At 55.8% G+C, this 12609-nt stretch overlaps 2 protein-coding genes across 4 annotated transcripts; both read left to right on the top strand.

Annotated features, from left to right (window-relative positions):
- Nucleotides 1–1377: 1377 nt before the first annotated feature.
- TRIM50 (tripartite motif containing 50) lies at nt 1378–7110 on the top strand. Of its 2 annotated transcripts, none has more exons than XM_004688286.1 (6): nt 1378–1777; nt 3158–3253; nt 4113–4343; nt 4436–4458; nt 5424–5548; nt 6493–7110. In XM_004688286.1, the coding sequence occupies exons 1-6, from the start codon at nt 1382–1384 to the stop codon at nt 7080–7082; spliced, it is 1461 nt and encodes a 486-aa protein (XP_004688343.1). In that variant the 5' UTR covers nt 1378–1381; the 3' UTR covers nt 7083–7110. The 2 variants fall into 2 exon arrangements, with proteins under 2 accessions (XP_004688343.1, XP_004688344.1); XM_004688287.1 differs by having other exon boundaries at nt 1380–1777; nt 4439–4458.
- Nucleotides 7111–8509: 1399 nt separating this feature from the next.
- On the top strand, nt 8510–12598 carry NSUN5 (NOP2/Sun domain family, member 5). Of its 2 annotated transcripts, none has more exons than XR_001145760.1 (11): nt 8510–8616; nt 8696–8818; nt 9276–9450; nt 9543–9651; nt 10240–10378; nt 10466–10581; nt 11429–11607; nt 11765–11975; nt 12053–12193; nt 12269–12384; nt 12517–12584. XR_001145760.1 is itself a non-coding variant. In XM_004688284.2 (11 exons), exons 1-10 carry the CDS (start codon nt 8524–8526, stop codon nt 12379–12381), a joined length of 1404 nt encoding a protein of 467 aa, XP_004688341.2. In that variant the 5' UTR covers nt 8510–8523; the 3' UTR covers nt 12382–12384; nt 12517–12598. The 2 variants fall into 2 exon arrangements, 1 of the variants encoding a protein (XP_004688341.2); XM_004688284.2 differs by having other exon boundaries at nt 12264–12384; nt 12517–12598.
- Nucleotides 12599–12609: the final 11 nt, after the last annotated feature.

The following is a 12609-nucleotide window of genomic DNA, read 5'->3' as shown; positions in this document are numbered from 1 at the left end:
TGCTTAGGCCGTGGGGGCTGGGCTGCTATTCTAACCCTGTTTCTCACACCTCTTGAGAGCCTCTCCCACGCCAGTCTTTTCCAATCAGTAACCACCCCACACCTGACACACAACATGTAGAGTATATTATGGCCACAAAACTAGCTGTATAAAAATTCTGAAAGCGAGGGGCCTCTCTGGTGGCACAAGGGGTTGAGTCTCAGCGCTATGAAGCTCTCTGCGGCCACTGCAGCAGGAGTTTGATCCCCGGCCAGGGAGCTGACCCACATGGCACAGCAGGCCTCTCTGCCTGCTGCTCCCCTCTGCAGTGTATTTCAGTCAGTCTGCCTGTTCTGCCCCCCGCTCTGTCTTTGGTGAATCCTCTCACCCCTCCCACCCCCACACCTCTGCCCTAGACTCAGCTCTTGTGTGCATAAATAAATAAAATAAATCTGTACAAACATTTCTGAAAGTGAGAGAGTTTTGGAGCGAATTGTGTCAAAGCACCAGTCTGCTCCCTCTGAGGCTGGGCTCCTGCTGGGGTCATGCCTGCACACGCTCCCTGCCCCTTCCCTCTCCGACCAACACTAGCACCTGAAAGGTGTGGTTATCAGAGCTAGCCGGGTCTCATGATGCGGCCCAGTTTCCACCTGATTCTGGGCGACCTTGAGGACACTGGGATATTGCTGGGAAAGGGGAGGAGGAGAACAGCGGGGACTAGGCAGTGGGAGAGGGGTCAGCTGCCATCCCCACGACTCCACACCTGCCGTCCCATCGGGGGGAAAGAAAAGGCCAAGCTGATCAGGTCAGTGGTGCTGGTGCGAGGCTGGGCGGGTGGTGAGAAGCCGGGCAGTCAGGCTGGAGGCTCTCCCTTCCACCCGGTGCCTGTTTACCTGGGGGTGGGGGAGGCTAGGTGAAGGCTCTCCTAGGTCCCAGATGCTCTGCAACGGAGTTATCCTAAGACTGAGCTCTGCTTTAGAATTACCCAGAGGTGCCATGTAAATGCAGATTTCTGGAGCTGTGTGGAGATGTGCCAAGGCTTTCAACAGCTCCTTTCCAGTTTGACTCATCTGGAAGGTGGAAGGACCTTCCCTTGAAGTGGGACTAACTTGCTAGTGTGACTGCAAATGACCTCTTTGGGATTTACCTCCACGTCAGAGTAAAAAATGGGGAATCAAGTATCTCCTAGTAACTCCCCCCCCCCCCCACCAATTCCTTTCTTGTGAGTGTGGGAAAACAGGCCCAAGGACATAGAGGGTCAAGACTGGAAACCAGTGGAACCCAGGACGGGTGTTCTAACGACCCTCTAATTCTCAGCTGCCCCCTGGGGCTGGCCGCTGGGCGGAGTGGAGGGGAGCCGCGGGGAGCCGCGGGGCGGAGCTGCCGGCTGGGCCTCCCGCGGATGGCGCGGCAGGTGAGCCTGCCCGACCTGGAGGACGCGCTGCAGTGCCCCGTCTGCCTGGAGGTCTTCAAAGAGCCCCTGATGCTACAGTGCGGCCACTCCTACTGCCAGGGCTGCCTGCTGTCCCTGTCCCGCCACCTGGACTCGGAGCTGCGCTGTCCCGTGTGCCGGCAGGAGGTGGACGGCAGCAGTTCACCCAACTTCTCCCTGGCCCGGGTGATCGAAGCCCTGCGGCGCTCCGGGGACCAGGAGCCCAGGGTCTGCGCGCAGCACCGCAACCCGCTGAGCCTCTTCTGCGAGAAGGACCAGGAGCTCATCTGCGGTCTCTGCGGCCTGCTGGGCCCCCACAAGTACCACCGGGTCACGCCGGTCTCCACCGTCTACAGCCGCATGAAGGTGGGCGGCGAGGCCAGCCGCGGGGCGGCAGGGGCGGGCAGGGGTTGTCGCGGATCGCCCGTGCCTGTGCTCTCTGGCGCCATCGCCTGGCGCAGAAGGGCACAGGCGGGCACCGCGTGGAGCGTGGAGCGCAGCACCTGTCCCAGGAGCCTGGGATTGCAACCTCACAGGGTGGTGGGGAGCTCCCCGTGTCACGTGACAGCCTTAGTTTTCTTTTAACTCTCATTTCGTTTTTCTTTTTTTTTAAATTTCATTTAAAAAGATTTATTTATGCACACACAGAACTGGGGTACAGGCCAGAGGTGCAGGGGGTGAGGGTTCCTCAGAGACAGAGTGGGGAGCAGAACAGGTGGATCTACTGAAATACACGGCTGAGGGGAGCAGTGGGTGGGACAGGAGAGGTCTGCTGCGCCATGTGGGTCAGCTCCCTGGCCAGGGATTGAACTGGTGCTGAAGTGGCTGTGGATAGTTTCATAGTGCTGTGCTTTAATCTGTTGCGCCACTAGGGAGGGCCCGCTCACCCATTTTGCTAGGGCTCTTCTGACTGGCTCTCAGGCACGTGAGGGCAGGGACTGTGTTTTCTCTCCTGGGGTATTTCTGTGCCTGGCACCTAGTTTATGTTCAAAATGTATTTGTGGAATCACTGAAGACTGCTTGTTTATCAGACTCTGGCTGATTTTACTCTTTACCTTCTGAAAGGCTCATGAACTAACTTGTAACATGGAGCTATCTAAGCCAAAGTCTCTGCACTCCATGGCCCAAAACTAGCAGGGTTCCAGTCAAGGAGTAGTGCAGATGGTGGCCCAGGGGTCCTGTTGGTACCCCTACGGGTAGGTCAGATTTGGGCCTGTGGCAGCTCAGAACACTTAAGTTTTACGTCAGCCTGGGAAGACCCAAATCTGGGTTTAAGGGGAGGATTCTGTGTTTACAGGGCGGGGGGACACAGGAGCAACCCAGGCTGTCTTGCACCATGCATCTTTGGCCTCACTTGGGGCCAACATTTTGGGGTGACTCTTGGTCACATGCCCAGGACCTGCTGGGTGCCTGGAGAGATTACCTGGTGGCCATTCAATGGGCAATGTTGCCAGCACCCATGTGGGGTTGTGGACTTCAGGCTGGTGATTGTCCTGGTGGGTGTTGCATGGTGACCTGTGTGTGGCTGTAACAGCGCTTGGCATCTCCCCACATCACAGAGACAGCTGCCATGGCGCTTCTTCTCTGTCTGGGCAATTCGTGTGATCAGTGTGCACTACTCTTGAACAATTTTACCTGTTTTGGGGTCAAGGGCATCTGTGGCCATTGGGGTGCTGCCTATAAGGGGGAAGAACAGGGCTGCCAGGGCAGAGGGGTCCCCAGCTCATGTGTGGTTGCTGTCCCCAGGAGGAGCTGGCTGTCCTCATCTCTGACCTCAAACAGGAGCAGGCGAAGGTGGATGAGCACATCGCCAAACTGGTCAACAACAGGACGCGGATTGTTGTGAGTTTGCTTTCCTCTGCACCCTGCTCTGGCCCCACCACCTGCTCTTTCCTGCAAGCCCAGTTCTAATTTGACCTCTACAGGAATCCATGCCTTCCATATAAAGCTAGAATTCAAAGCATTCCAGAGGGAGGGCTGGGGACGTGCAAATCCTCCTAGGGAATTCTACTCAGCGCTGTCTGTCCTCCATGCCCTTGGAACTCAGATAACCCAGAACGCGAGTCCCAGAAGTAAACAGCACACAGTACCGGCAGGACTCACAGGACGCACCCGCCTGTGTTTGCTTGACCTTGCCAGCTCGTGGTGGTGCCCAGCCCATACTTAGGGTGGTGCCCTAAGATGCTGTGCTGTGTGCCCTTCCTCAGTGAAAGGCACACGGGGCTGGACGCGTGTCCTGGCCATGCAGCAGTCAGGAAGCAGGACCAGCATATGGGCACCCTGCAACTGCTTTAACCTTCCTCACCCCTGGGAGGGAAGTGGCTTGACCCCGTGTGATGAAGGTAGAACTCAGGGTCACACAGGGAGCTCCAAGCTCTTTTACTCGGAAGCCTGATCTCGCAGAGCCTTTCAGACTTTTTTCAGTTGTGGGGAATTTGTCCTGCAATAAAGCAAACTCTCAGGTACACAGCTGAAGAAGGGGAGAATGGAGCATTGTATTAGAGACGGGAGCTGGGGCCCAGCTGTCCCTGGCCTCTGTGCCCTGCCCCATGGCCACGTCTGGGCCCCCGGGGCACATCCCAGGACTTAGCCCTGGGACTCAGGTTCCAGGACGAGCCGGGTCAGGAAGGCCCAACTTTGCCTAAGCTTCCAGGCTCTGTGGGAGCAGTGTGTGGCTGTGACTGGCTTCCCCTTGTCCCAGAACGAGTCTGATGTCTTCAGTTGGGTGATCCGCCGAGAGTTCCAGGAGCTGCACCACCTAGTGGATGAGGAAAAGGCCCGCTGCCTGGAAGGGGTGGAGGGCCACACCCGCGGCCTGGTGGCCTCCCTGGACCTGCAGCTGGAACAGGCCCGGGGCACTCGGGAGCGGCTGGTGCAGGCTGAGTATGTGCTGGAGCAGTTCAGTAACGAGAGTCACCATGAGTTTATCCGGGTGAGTGGCCAAGGACGAGTCCCGTGCCAGCCCCCCAGGGCCCCAAGAGCACCCTCCTTGCTAACAGCCTTCCATCCTCTCTTGTTTTCCAGAAGTACCACTCCTTGGCCTCCAGGTAATATGCACAAGTGGACACAAGTGTGTCCGTTCACCCCCAAAGATCCCCTGGTTTCCCTGGGGCCTCAGGAGCAGCTGCCTACCATCTGGCTCTGCTGGACCCAGGGAAATCAGAAGCCAGTCCTGGCCCTCTCCTCAGGGGTCTGCAGGCTGGTGGGAGGTTGATGGTGAGCTGTGGTTGCATCTCTGTGAGGACCTTGACGTTCATACAAGCTACAAAAATAACCCAAAGGAAGAGGCAGTTGGGGCCTGGGCTTGGTGACAGAGACTGCAAGGTGGCTGAGAAGGGAAGCAGGCAGAGTCCCGTGAAATGGCTGGTCTGTCGGACTATGAGTCTGGGAGCTGTGTAGGCAGCCTGGGAAGTCAGGTGCAGGGTGATGGGGCTGGGGGTGAGGCCAGAGGCCTCAAAACACCCACCTCAGCTTGTGGGGAAGGGCTGGGCATATTCTAGAACAATTGCGTAGGCTCTGAACCTTCCTCAGAACCCATTTATAAGAATCTCCTGTTCCTCACACTTCCTTCTTGGGCACAGTTTGGCTAGAGGATTGGTTTAAATGAATGGGCAGGGAATGTGACTCCATTTGGAGCCAGCGTCCACTCCAGCCGGGGATGCCCCATCCAGAGAGGTGATCTTTAAACACCAGCCAGCCGCCTGAAGGGTGACTGGAACACACACCTTGGGCCACAACAATCACTTCTGATCCAGGTGGTCTGGGGTGGCAGCCAAGAAAAGGGGCATTTCTCATGCTCCCAGGTGAAGCTGTTGGTCCCCATGGATGCTCCACACCACAGGTGTTGGGTGTTTTCTCCTTCCAGGGAGGAGGCGAACTCTCTGGAGCAGAGGGGGAAGTGTGGGCACTTTGACTCAGTTTTCTGAGCTGATTGGCTGGTCAGATTTTTGAGCAGAGCCAGGGTGGGCCACAAAGCACCCCATGGCTCCATCACTGTGAACTGTCCCCCCAGAGCAGAGCTCCAGCAGGCGCGGCCCTTGGAGGGTGTGTTCAGCCCCATCTCCTTCAAGCCAGGCCTTCATCAGGCTGACATCAAGCTGACCGTGTGGAAGAGGCTGTTTCACAAGGTTCTGCCAGGTGAGCCCCCCCCCCATTCCTCTTTACTGAGGGCTGCACCCAGGGAGGGGAGTGGCTGTTGATGGCATCTGAGTCTGAGGTACAGAGAACCGGAGGGGAGCTTGCACGGGGTGACGGGTGGACATGGGCGGGGTCTCCTCCAAACAGCGTGGGCTCCAGCTCAGCCAGGTGGCAGGGGAGTCGCCTCATTTCTGTAAAGAGGGACTATTCCTGTCCACCTTGCTGGGTGGTGCCGTTTACAGATGTGCATTCGTGAGTGTGAGTCTGTGTGCCTTCTCTGCGTGTACAGTGGTGTTCAATAAGGGGTAGCCATTACTTTGTCAAAAAAAAAAAAAAACTCAGACAATTAATCCCTCCTTCACTACTAGCCCATAGGGGCAATCAACTAACTATAGGTTGATTTCATGCAATGAAAGCAAAAATAGGGTTTACATCAGAGAAAAAGGGGGAGAGGGGAGAACAGCCTGCAGTCTGAACAGCCTTGTGTGCTCATTTTTGGTGTACGCTGATAGCTGAAGGCTATCAAAAAGGCCAGTTATGCTAGTTTATGCTGGCTCGGCCTTGCATCAGCCACGGGTGTTAAGGAAAACCACCGCCCTGGTTATGGATTCTCCAGAACTGCTGGGGAGCTCAGCTGCGGGGCGTCTGAGACCGTGTCTTCCAAGCCCTTCCTTCTGCCTGTCCCCTCATCACACAAGTCCACGCCATTTCATTCCCATTGTTCCCTGGCTTTCAGCTGTCCATTCTCCCTCACCCCCACCCTCTGGCATCATTCAGTCATTCAACAAATACCCTGTGGGTGCTGACTCTGTGCCTGTTCCCTCTAGGCCTGCGATGCAGGAAGGCGGCAGACAGTCCTCTCCCAAGGGGCTGGGGCCTTCGTTGGTGCAGGTGTTCATCCTTTCTGTGTGGCTTGAAGACACACCTTGTCTGATCTTTCCTAGCCCCAGAGTCTCTCAAGCTGGACCCTGCGACTGCCCATCCTCTCCTGGAGCTGTCCAAGGGCAATACAGTGGTGCAATGTGGGGTCCTGGCGCAGCGGTGTGCCATCCAGCCAGAGCGCTTCGACTACAGTACTTGTGTCCTGGCCAGCCGGGGCTTCTCCTGCGGCCGCCACTACTGGGAAGTGGTGGTGGGCAGCAAGAGTGACTGGCGCCTTGGGGTCATCAAGGGCACAGCCAGTCGCAAGGGCAAGCTGAGCAAGTCTCCAGAGCATGGCGTGTGGCTTGTCGGCTTGAAGGAGGGCCGGGTGTACGAGGCCTTTGGCTGCCCGCGGGTGCCCCTGCCTGTGTGCGGCCACCCCCACCGCATTGGCATCTACTTGCACTATGAGCAGGGAGAGCTCACCTTCTTCGACGCTGACCGCCCTGATGACCTGCGGCCACTCTACACATTCCAGGCCGACTTCCAGGGCAAGCTCTACCCCATCCTGGACGCATGCTGGCACGAAAGGGGCAGCAACTCCCTGCCCATGGTGTTGCCACCACCTGGCCGGCCCAGCCGCCCCCTCCTGCCACAGCCCACCAAGCCATAGGGCTGCTCATGTGCTGCCCCCACAGCCCTGCCTTGCAGGACAAAGGAAGGCAAGGTGTCCGCTGGCTCCAGGGGGCAGAGGTGGCATCTTCGCTTAAGGAGTCCTTTAAGCCCGTGCATCCCTAGACACATTTGGTGATAGGGCAGAAAGGCCCACAACCCTTCCCTGTCAGTAAAGGGCATGTTGGTAGCCCTCTGTGGGAGTCCGCCAGGCCAGCCCTCAGTGTCTGCAGGTCAAGCTGAGTCTCCCTCGAACCTGAACTTTGGAAGAGAGAGAATGCTGGGGCCTGGTGCTGGAGTGAGAGGCTCCCTGACTTTGTGCCACTAGGTCTGTGCAACTGCCTGAGTCTTTGGTACAGGGCAGCTCCACCGGCCACCTGGGACGGGTCCACACTGGCCCCACAGGCTGGCCTCACCCACAGCCTGAGTGATCCTCCTGGAACGGGAGGAGATGGGGGCTGGGAGGGGCAACCTCTAGGCCATTGCCAAGCATCCCCGATGCTCCTTGCGGTGGCTGGCCTCCATGTGTGCAACAAGCCTGATGTCAGCTGGGGCCTTTGTTTGACCTTTTGCCATCTATGTTCGTAATAAACTGTCTGAAGGAAAAGGAAGGTGCTGACCATTTCTTTCCTAGGCAAGTCTGGAGGGTATTGGCTGTGATTCCTGTGTTGACAACTTCCAGACCTGAGTTTTGGGTCTTCAGTTCGCTTTTCGATTCCATGACTCGGCTGAAGTATTGCTCCTCTGTACGCACTTGCTACCCTTCACCACCCTGCACCTCATCCTGGAAGGCTGGCCCAGAATGCAAACCTCTGGCTTCCTGCTGGATCTGCCTACGGGATTGGGGCAGGACTGGGGGTTTGAAATATTTATCTCCCCAGTTTCCTGCCTGCGGGGCTGAGTTGGCAGCTTCGCTCTACTGGCTGGTGTCCACTTACTCCCTCAGGCGTGGCACTGTTGCTAACCCAGCCTCCTGAACCTGCCCCTGTAGGTTCCTTAACTGACCCTTCTTGTATAAATTGTCCCTTTTAAAAACTCTCAACTACTCTTTTGACTTTGCCAGAAAAGGCTGGGGAAGGGTGGCCAGAAGAAGCTAACTCGCACCATGTGAATCCATGGATTTAAGAGTAGAAAAATGGAGCCACAGAGATTTGTTTTGTGGTGTAAAGGGGTTTCCAAGCAGGTCACTAAAAGCGGAAACTAATTTTGAAAAATGATTTCAAAACTAAAACACCTTGTTGTCCAAAACAACAATAAGCCACGAGGCACATATTTAGCCAGAGAACCAGACAAAGACAAGACTGTGCAAAAGACACTAGCAGGCGACGATCTCCACGTACCCTGGGGGAACGGAAAGCAAAACGGCTTCCGGGGCGGGACTTCCGGGGCGGGCCTGCGTGCACTTTGAACCGGAAGTCGAAGCTCGCGGCGCGGCGCCGAACATGGCGGTGTACGCAGCAGCGGCGGCCGTCCTGGCGGGCGTGGAGACCCGTCAGGGCTCCATCAAGGGGCTGGTGTACGCCAGCCGTTTCCAGGTAGCGGGGTTCAGGGTTCGGGGCCTGGCCGGTGGGGTAGCCGGCCCGGCTCCTGCTTCAGCGGGTGTCCTCGCCGCAGAACGTGAAGCAGCTGTACGCGTTGGTGTGCGAGACGCAGCGCTACTCCGCCGTGCTGGACGCGGTCATCGCCAGCGCCGGCCTCCTCCGCGCCGAGAAGAAGCTGCGGCCGCACCTGGCCAAGGTGGGGCGCGGGCGGGGGGCGTGGCCTGGGCGAGAAGCGCGCGGACCCCGGGGCCAGCGCGCGTGCGGCCGCGCTATGACTGAAGCGAGTGGTCCCTTGAAATGAGTGGGAGCCGCTCCTCGCCGGGTTATGAATTGCAGGAAATGGTTTAATTTCCAGCCTTGTGTGAAGAGCTCGAGAAAGGAGTGCAAAAGAGTCTTGTAGGGTCTCTATAAGAGAAGAGTTGTCAAGGAGGAGGGTTGGGATCCAGGGCCCACTGGTGAGGACCCCTGAGGAAAGATGGGAAGATCGAGCGTGAAGTCACGTGTTTACCACTGCCAGCGTGATCTCGGTTGGGCAGATCACATCACTTTGGTCAGTCAGTGCCCAGACAGGTGATCTGTTGCATCTTTGCGGTGTCAGCTCTGGAATTCCAAGGCACTAATACTCGGGTCTTCTCATTGTTTCCCATGCCCAGGTACTCGTGTATGAACTGTTGCTGGGCAGAGGTTTTAAAGGGGGTGCGGGCAGATGGAAGCCTGTGCTGGACCGGCACCAGGCCAGACTGAAGGCGGAGTTGGCCCGGCTCAAGGTTCGTCGAGGTGTGAGCCGGAACGAGGACCTGCTGGACTCCGGATGCAAGCCTGGCCCAGGTGCGCAGGAAGGAGTTGTGGAGGTGGCCAGCACCATGCGGCCCTCAAAGAAGCTAGTAGTGTTCACCCCACTCACTGCTGATTGCTCTTAGCCTCCCAGGTGCCTCGATTTGTGCGGGTCAACACCCTCAAGACCTGCGCTGATGATGTCATTGATTATTTCAAGAGACAAGGTTTTTCCTACCAAGGTCGGGCCTCCAGGTGAGTTTGGAACCTGCTGGCTTCTCATCTGGGGAGGAGTCTGGGGGTGCTGGGAGACCCAGGCATAGGAAGAGAGAGGTGGAGTGGTTTTGGCTACCTTAAGTTTTCTTCCCACTTTCCCAGTAGTTTTTCCATTGCCTTCCAAGGGGTAGCTTCTTCCATCCTTTAACCATTAATTCCTCTGGGAATCCCATCCTGTAGTTTCCTAATGTGTCCCTCAGTTTCTCCTCCTGTTTTAACTCCTACTTCTCACCTAATGATTTGTGTCTCCCAGTCAGACTTTCTTACCTTCCTACGGTCAGGTTCACATCACTGCTTCCCAGACACCATGGTTGTAGCACTTGAACTGAATATATCCTTTCTCCGAACTTGAAGTTGTTAAAGCCCGTTTACTCAAAATTCAAGATTTAAGAAAAATTCTCCCAGAACGCTGTTTAAACTGCTGATAGGATAATTTTACAGCTTTCCCTTTTTTAACTTGAAGTATAATTGACATAGAACCTTATTAGTGTCCGATGCTGTAAAATGTCCAGCCTGGTACCTGGCATGGAGGAATTCAGAAAATGTTGACTGGTTATTTCCCGGCAGCCTCGAGGAACTGAGGGTGCTCAAAGGGAAGAGTTTTCTTCTGGATCCCTTGTTGTCAGAGCTGCTTGTGTTCCCTGCCCAGACAGATCTGCATGAACATCCCCTATACCAAGCTGGTCACCTCATCCTACAAGATAAAGTATGGTGGAAGATGGGTAAAACAGGGCAGGTGGTGTGGGAGAGTGATCAGCGTGGGGTCGCTTCATGCATCTACTATGCCCTGTAGGCCAGCTGTCTCCCAGCCATGCTGCTGGCTCCCACACCAGGCTCTCATGTCATAGATGCCTGTGCTGCCCCCGGCAATAAGACCAGTCACTTGGCTGCTCTTCTGAAGAACCAAGGGTGAGTGCCGTGGTCTGGTGGGGTGGGGTCTGATTCTGTATTTACTAAGAAATAATGAACTCCATTCTGGTATGTCTGAAAGCTGTGAGGACTGTCCTTTAAAATTTTCATTCTTGGGCCTCCTTCACGGCACAGGGGTTAAGTCTCAGCACTATACCAGCCACATGAGTTGCAGCATGAGTTCAACCCCCAGTCACGGGGGTTGAACTGTCCCTGCAGATCTCTCCTATCTCGCCCACTGCTCCCCTTGGCAGTGTCAGTTTATTTCAGTGGATCCATCTGTTCTCTACTCTGTCTCTGGTGAATCCTCTCAATACCATCCCCCAACTCCCCTTACCTCTGGCCTACACTAGTTCTTATGTGCCTAAATAAATAAAATCTTTTGGGCCCTCCCTGGTGGCCCAGTGGGTAGCGTAGCACTACGAAGCTGTCATAGCCACTGCATCATGAGTTCGATCCCCAGCCAGGGAGGTGATGGACAGCACAGCAGACCTCTCCTGACCACCTGCTGCTCTCCTCAGCAGTGTATTTCGGTACATCTGCCTGTTCTGCTCCCCAGTCTGTCTCTGGTGAATCCTCTCACCCCACCCCTGCCCTAGTTCTGTATGCATAAATAAAATCTCTTAAAAAATACTTATTTCTTGACCTAGGGCATTTCATGATGTAGCCCAAACTAAGCTTCCGATTGGGTTGCAACATGGGATGTGGGTCCCTTAACCTTTCAGGCAAGTCCCGGGCGAGTTACCTCTGCCCTTGTTGACTATGTAATATTTTCGGGCTCCTCACTTAATGTACCTTACTGACTGTAGGACACTATAAAGTCTGTTAACTCTGTCCTCCTCTTTAGGAAAATCTTTGCCTTTGACCTGGATGCCAAGAGGCTGGCCTCTATGGCTACTTTGCTGGCCCGGGCTGGAGTCTCTTGCTGTGAGCTGGCGGAGAAAGACTTCCTGGCAGTTTCACCATCAGACCAGCAGTATTGCCAGGTCCAGTACATCTTGCTGGATCCTTCTTGTAGTGGCTCTGGTGAGACGGAGAGGAAGCATGGGCCCCATGATCCAGAGCAACTTCAGGGTGGAAGGGGTGGGAGTATGTAACCATCTTGTGGGCAAGACTACTTTTCTATGAAGTGGGGAGGTCAGTACCAAATAAGACACTGTCATTAAAACATGCTTTTCCTTAGGTATGTTGACCAGACAGCTAGAAGAGCCCGGGGCTGGCGTACCTAGCAAGGAACGTTTGCAGGCTCTTGCGGGATTCCAGCAGCGAGCTCTCTGCCATGCGCTCACTTTCCCCGCCCTGCAGCGCCTGGTCTACTCCACATGTTCCCTTTGCCAAGAGGAGAATGAAGATGTGGTGCGAGACGCGCTGCAGCAGTGCCAGGGCAGCTTCAGGTAGTGGGCATCCCCAGCTCTCGGGGGAGGAGGGCTGCTCGCTCCACCTGACATCTGTGCTGTCTCGTCACCAACAGGCTTGCTCCCGTCCTACCCTCCTGGCCCCACCGAGGCCTCAGCACTTTTCAGGGTGCCGAACACTGCCTCCGCGCCACCCCTGAGACCACAGTCACTGGTGGCTTCTTCGTTGCTGTATTTGAGCGGGTAGAGGCGCCAAGGTGAGGGGGCTAGGGGGCTGCTTGGAAGATACTGGAAAATCGGGACACATCTAATTTACTCGTTTTGTAGTTCAGTCTTAGTGACCGAAGCCTTGCCACTGCCAGAGCCTAGACCCAGCCCCGTCCCAAAGAGAAAGAGGCGGCGGCGAAAAGATGCGGCCACTCCTAACACACTGCCTTGCACGTAGCAGGTGCTCACAGCTGTGACTGGTGGGGTGGGAGAAATGTGGGCACCGGCCGCCTCCACCCCTCCTTGCTTAGCTTGGGCCCTCACACCCAGGCAGCAGTTTTGGTTTTGAAAGGTTCTTTTTTTATTGCCATAGGACAGAAACTGGTCATCTTGGCTTTCCAGCTGGAAAAACAGTGGATTGCTTTGCCTCCCTTCCTTGGGCTGTGTTCTTGCTGGTGAGAGAAGT

Source organism: Condylura cristata, unplaced genomic scaffold (assembly GCF_000260355.1).
Source record: "Condylura cristata isolate star-nosed mole 26May11 unplaced genomic scaffold, ConCri1.0 scaffold00024, whole genome shotgun sequence".
Lineage (NCBI taxonomy): Eukaryota > Metazoa > Chordata > Mammalia > Eulipotyphla > Talpidae > Condylura > Condylura cristata.
Note: the sequence above shows the minus strand (reverse complement) of the source record. Positions and strands in the feature narration are given on the sequence as shown.

Excerpts from the sequence above, each read along its gene's own strand:
- TRIM50 (XM_004688286.1), top strand. The coding sequence starts at position 1,382 with ATGGCGCGGCAGGTGAGCCTGCCCGACCTGGAGGACGCGCTGCAGTGC. Across the intron at positions 4,344-4,435 it reads GTCACCATGAGTTTATCCGG|AAGTACCACTCCTTGGCCTC; the intron begins GTGAGTGGCCAA and ends CTTGTTTTCCAG. Across the intron at positions 4,459-5,423 it reads TACCACTCCTTGGCCTCCAG|AGCAGAGCTCCAGCAGGCGC; the intron begins GTAATATGCACA and ends CTGTCCCCCCAG.
- NSUN5 (XM_004688284.2), top strand. The coding sequence starts at position 8,524 with ATGGCGGTGTACGCAGCAGCGGCGGCCGTCCTGGCGGGCGTGGAGACC. Across the intron at positions 8,617-8,695 it reads TGTACGCCAGCCGTTTCCAG|AACGTGAAGCAGCTGTACGC; the intron begins GTAGCGGGGTTC and ends TCCTCGCCGCAG. Across the intron at positions 11,608-11,764 it reads TCCTTCTTGTAGTGGCTCTG|GTATGTTGACCAGACAGCTA; the intron begins GTGAGACGGAGA and ends GCTTTTCCTTAG.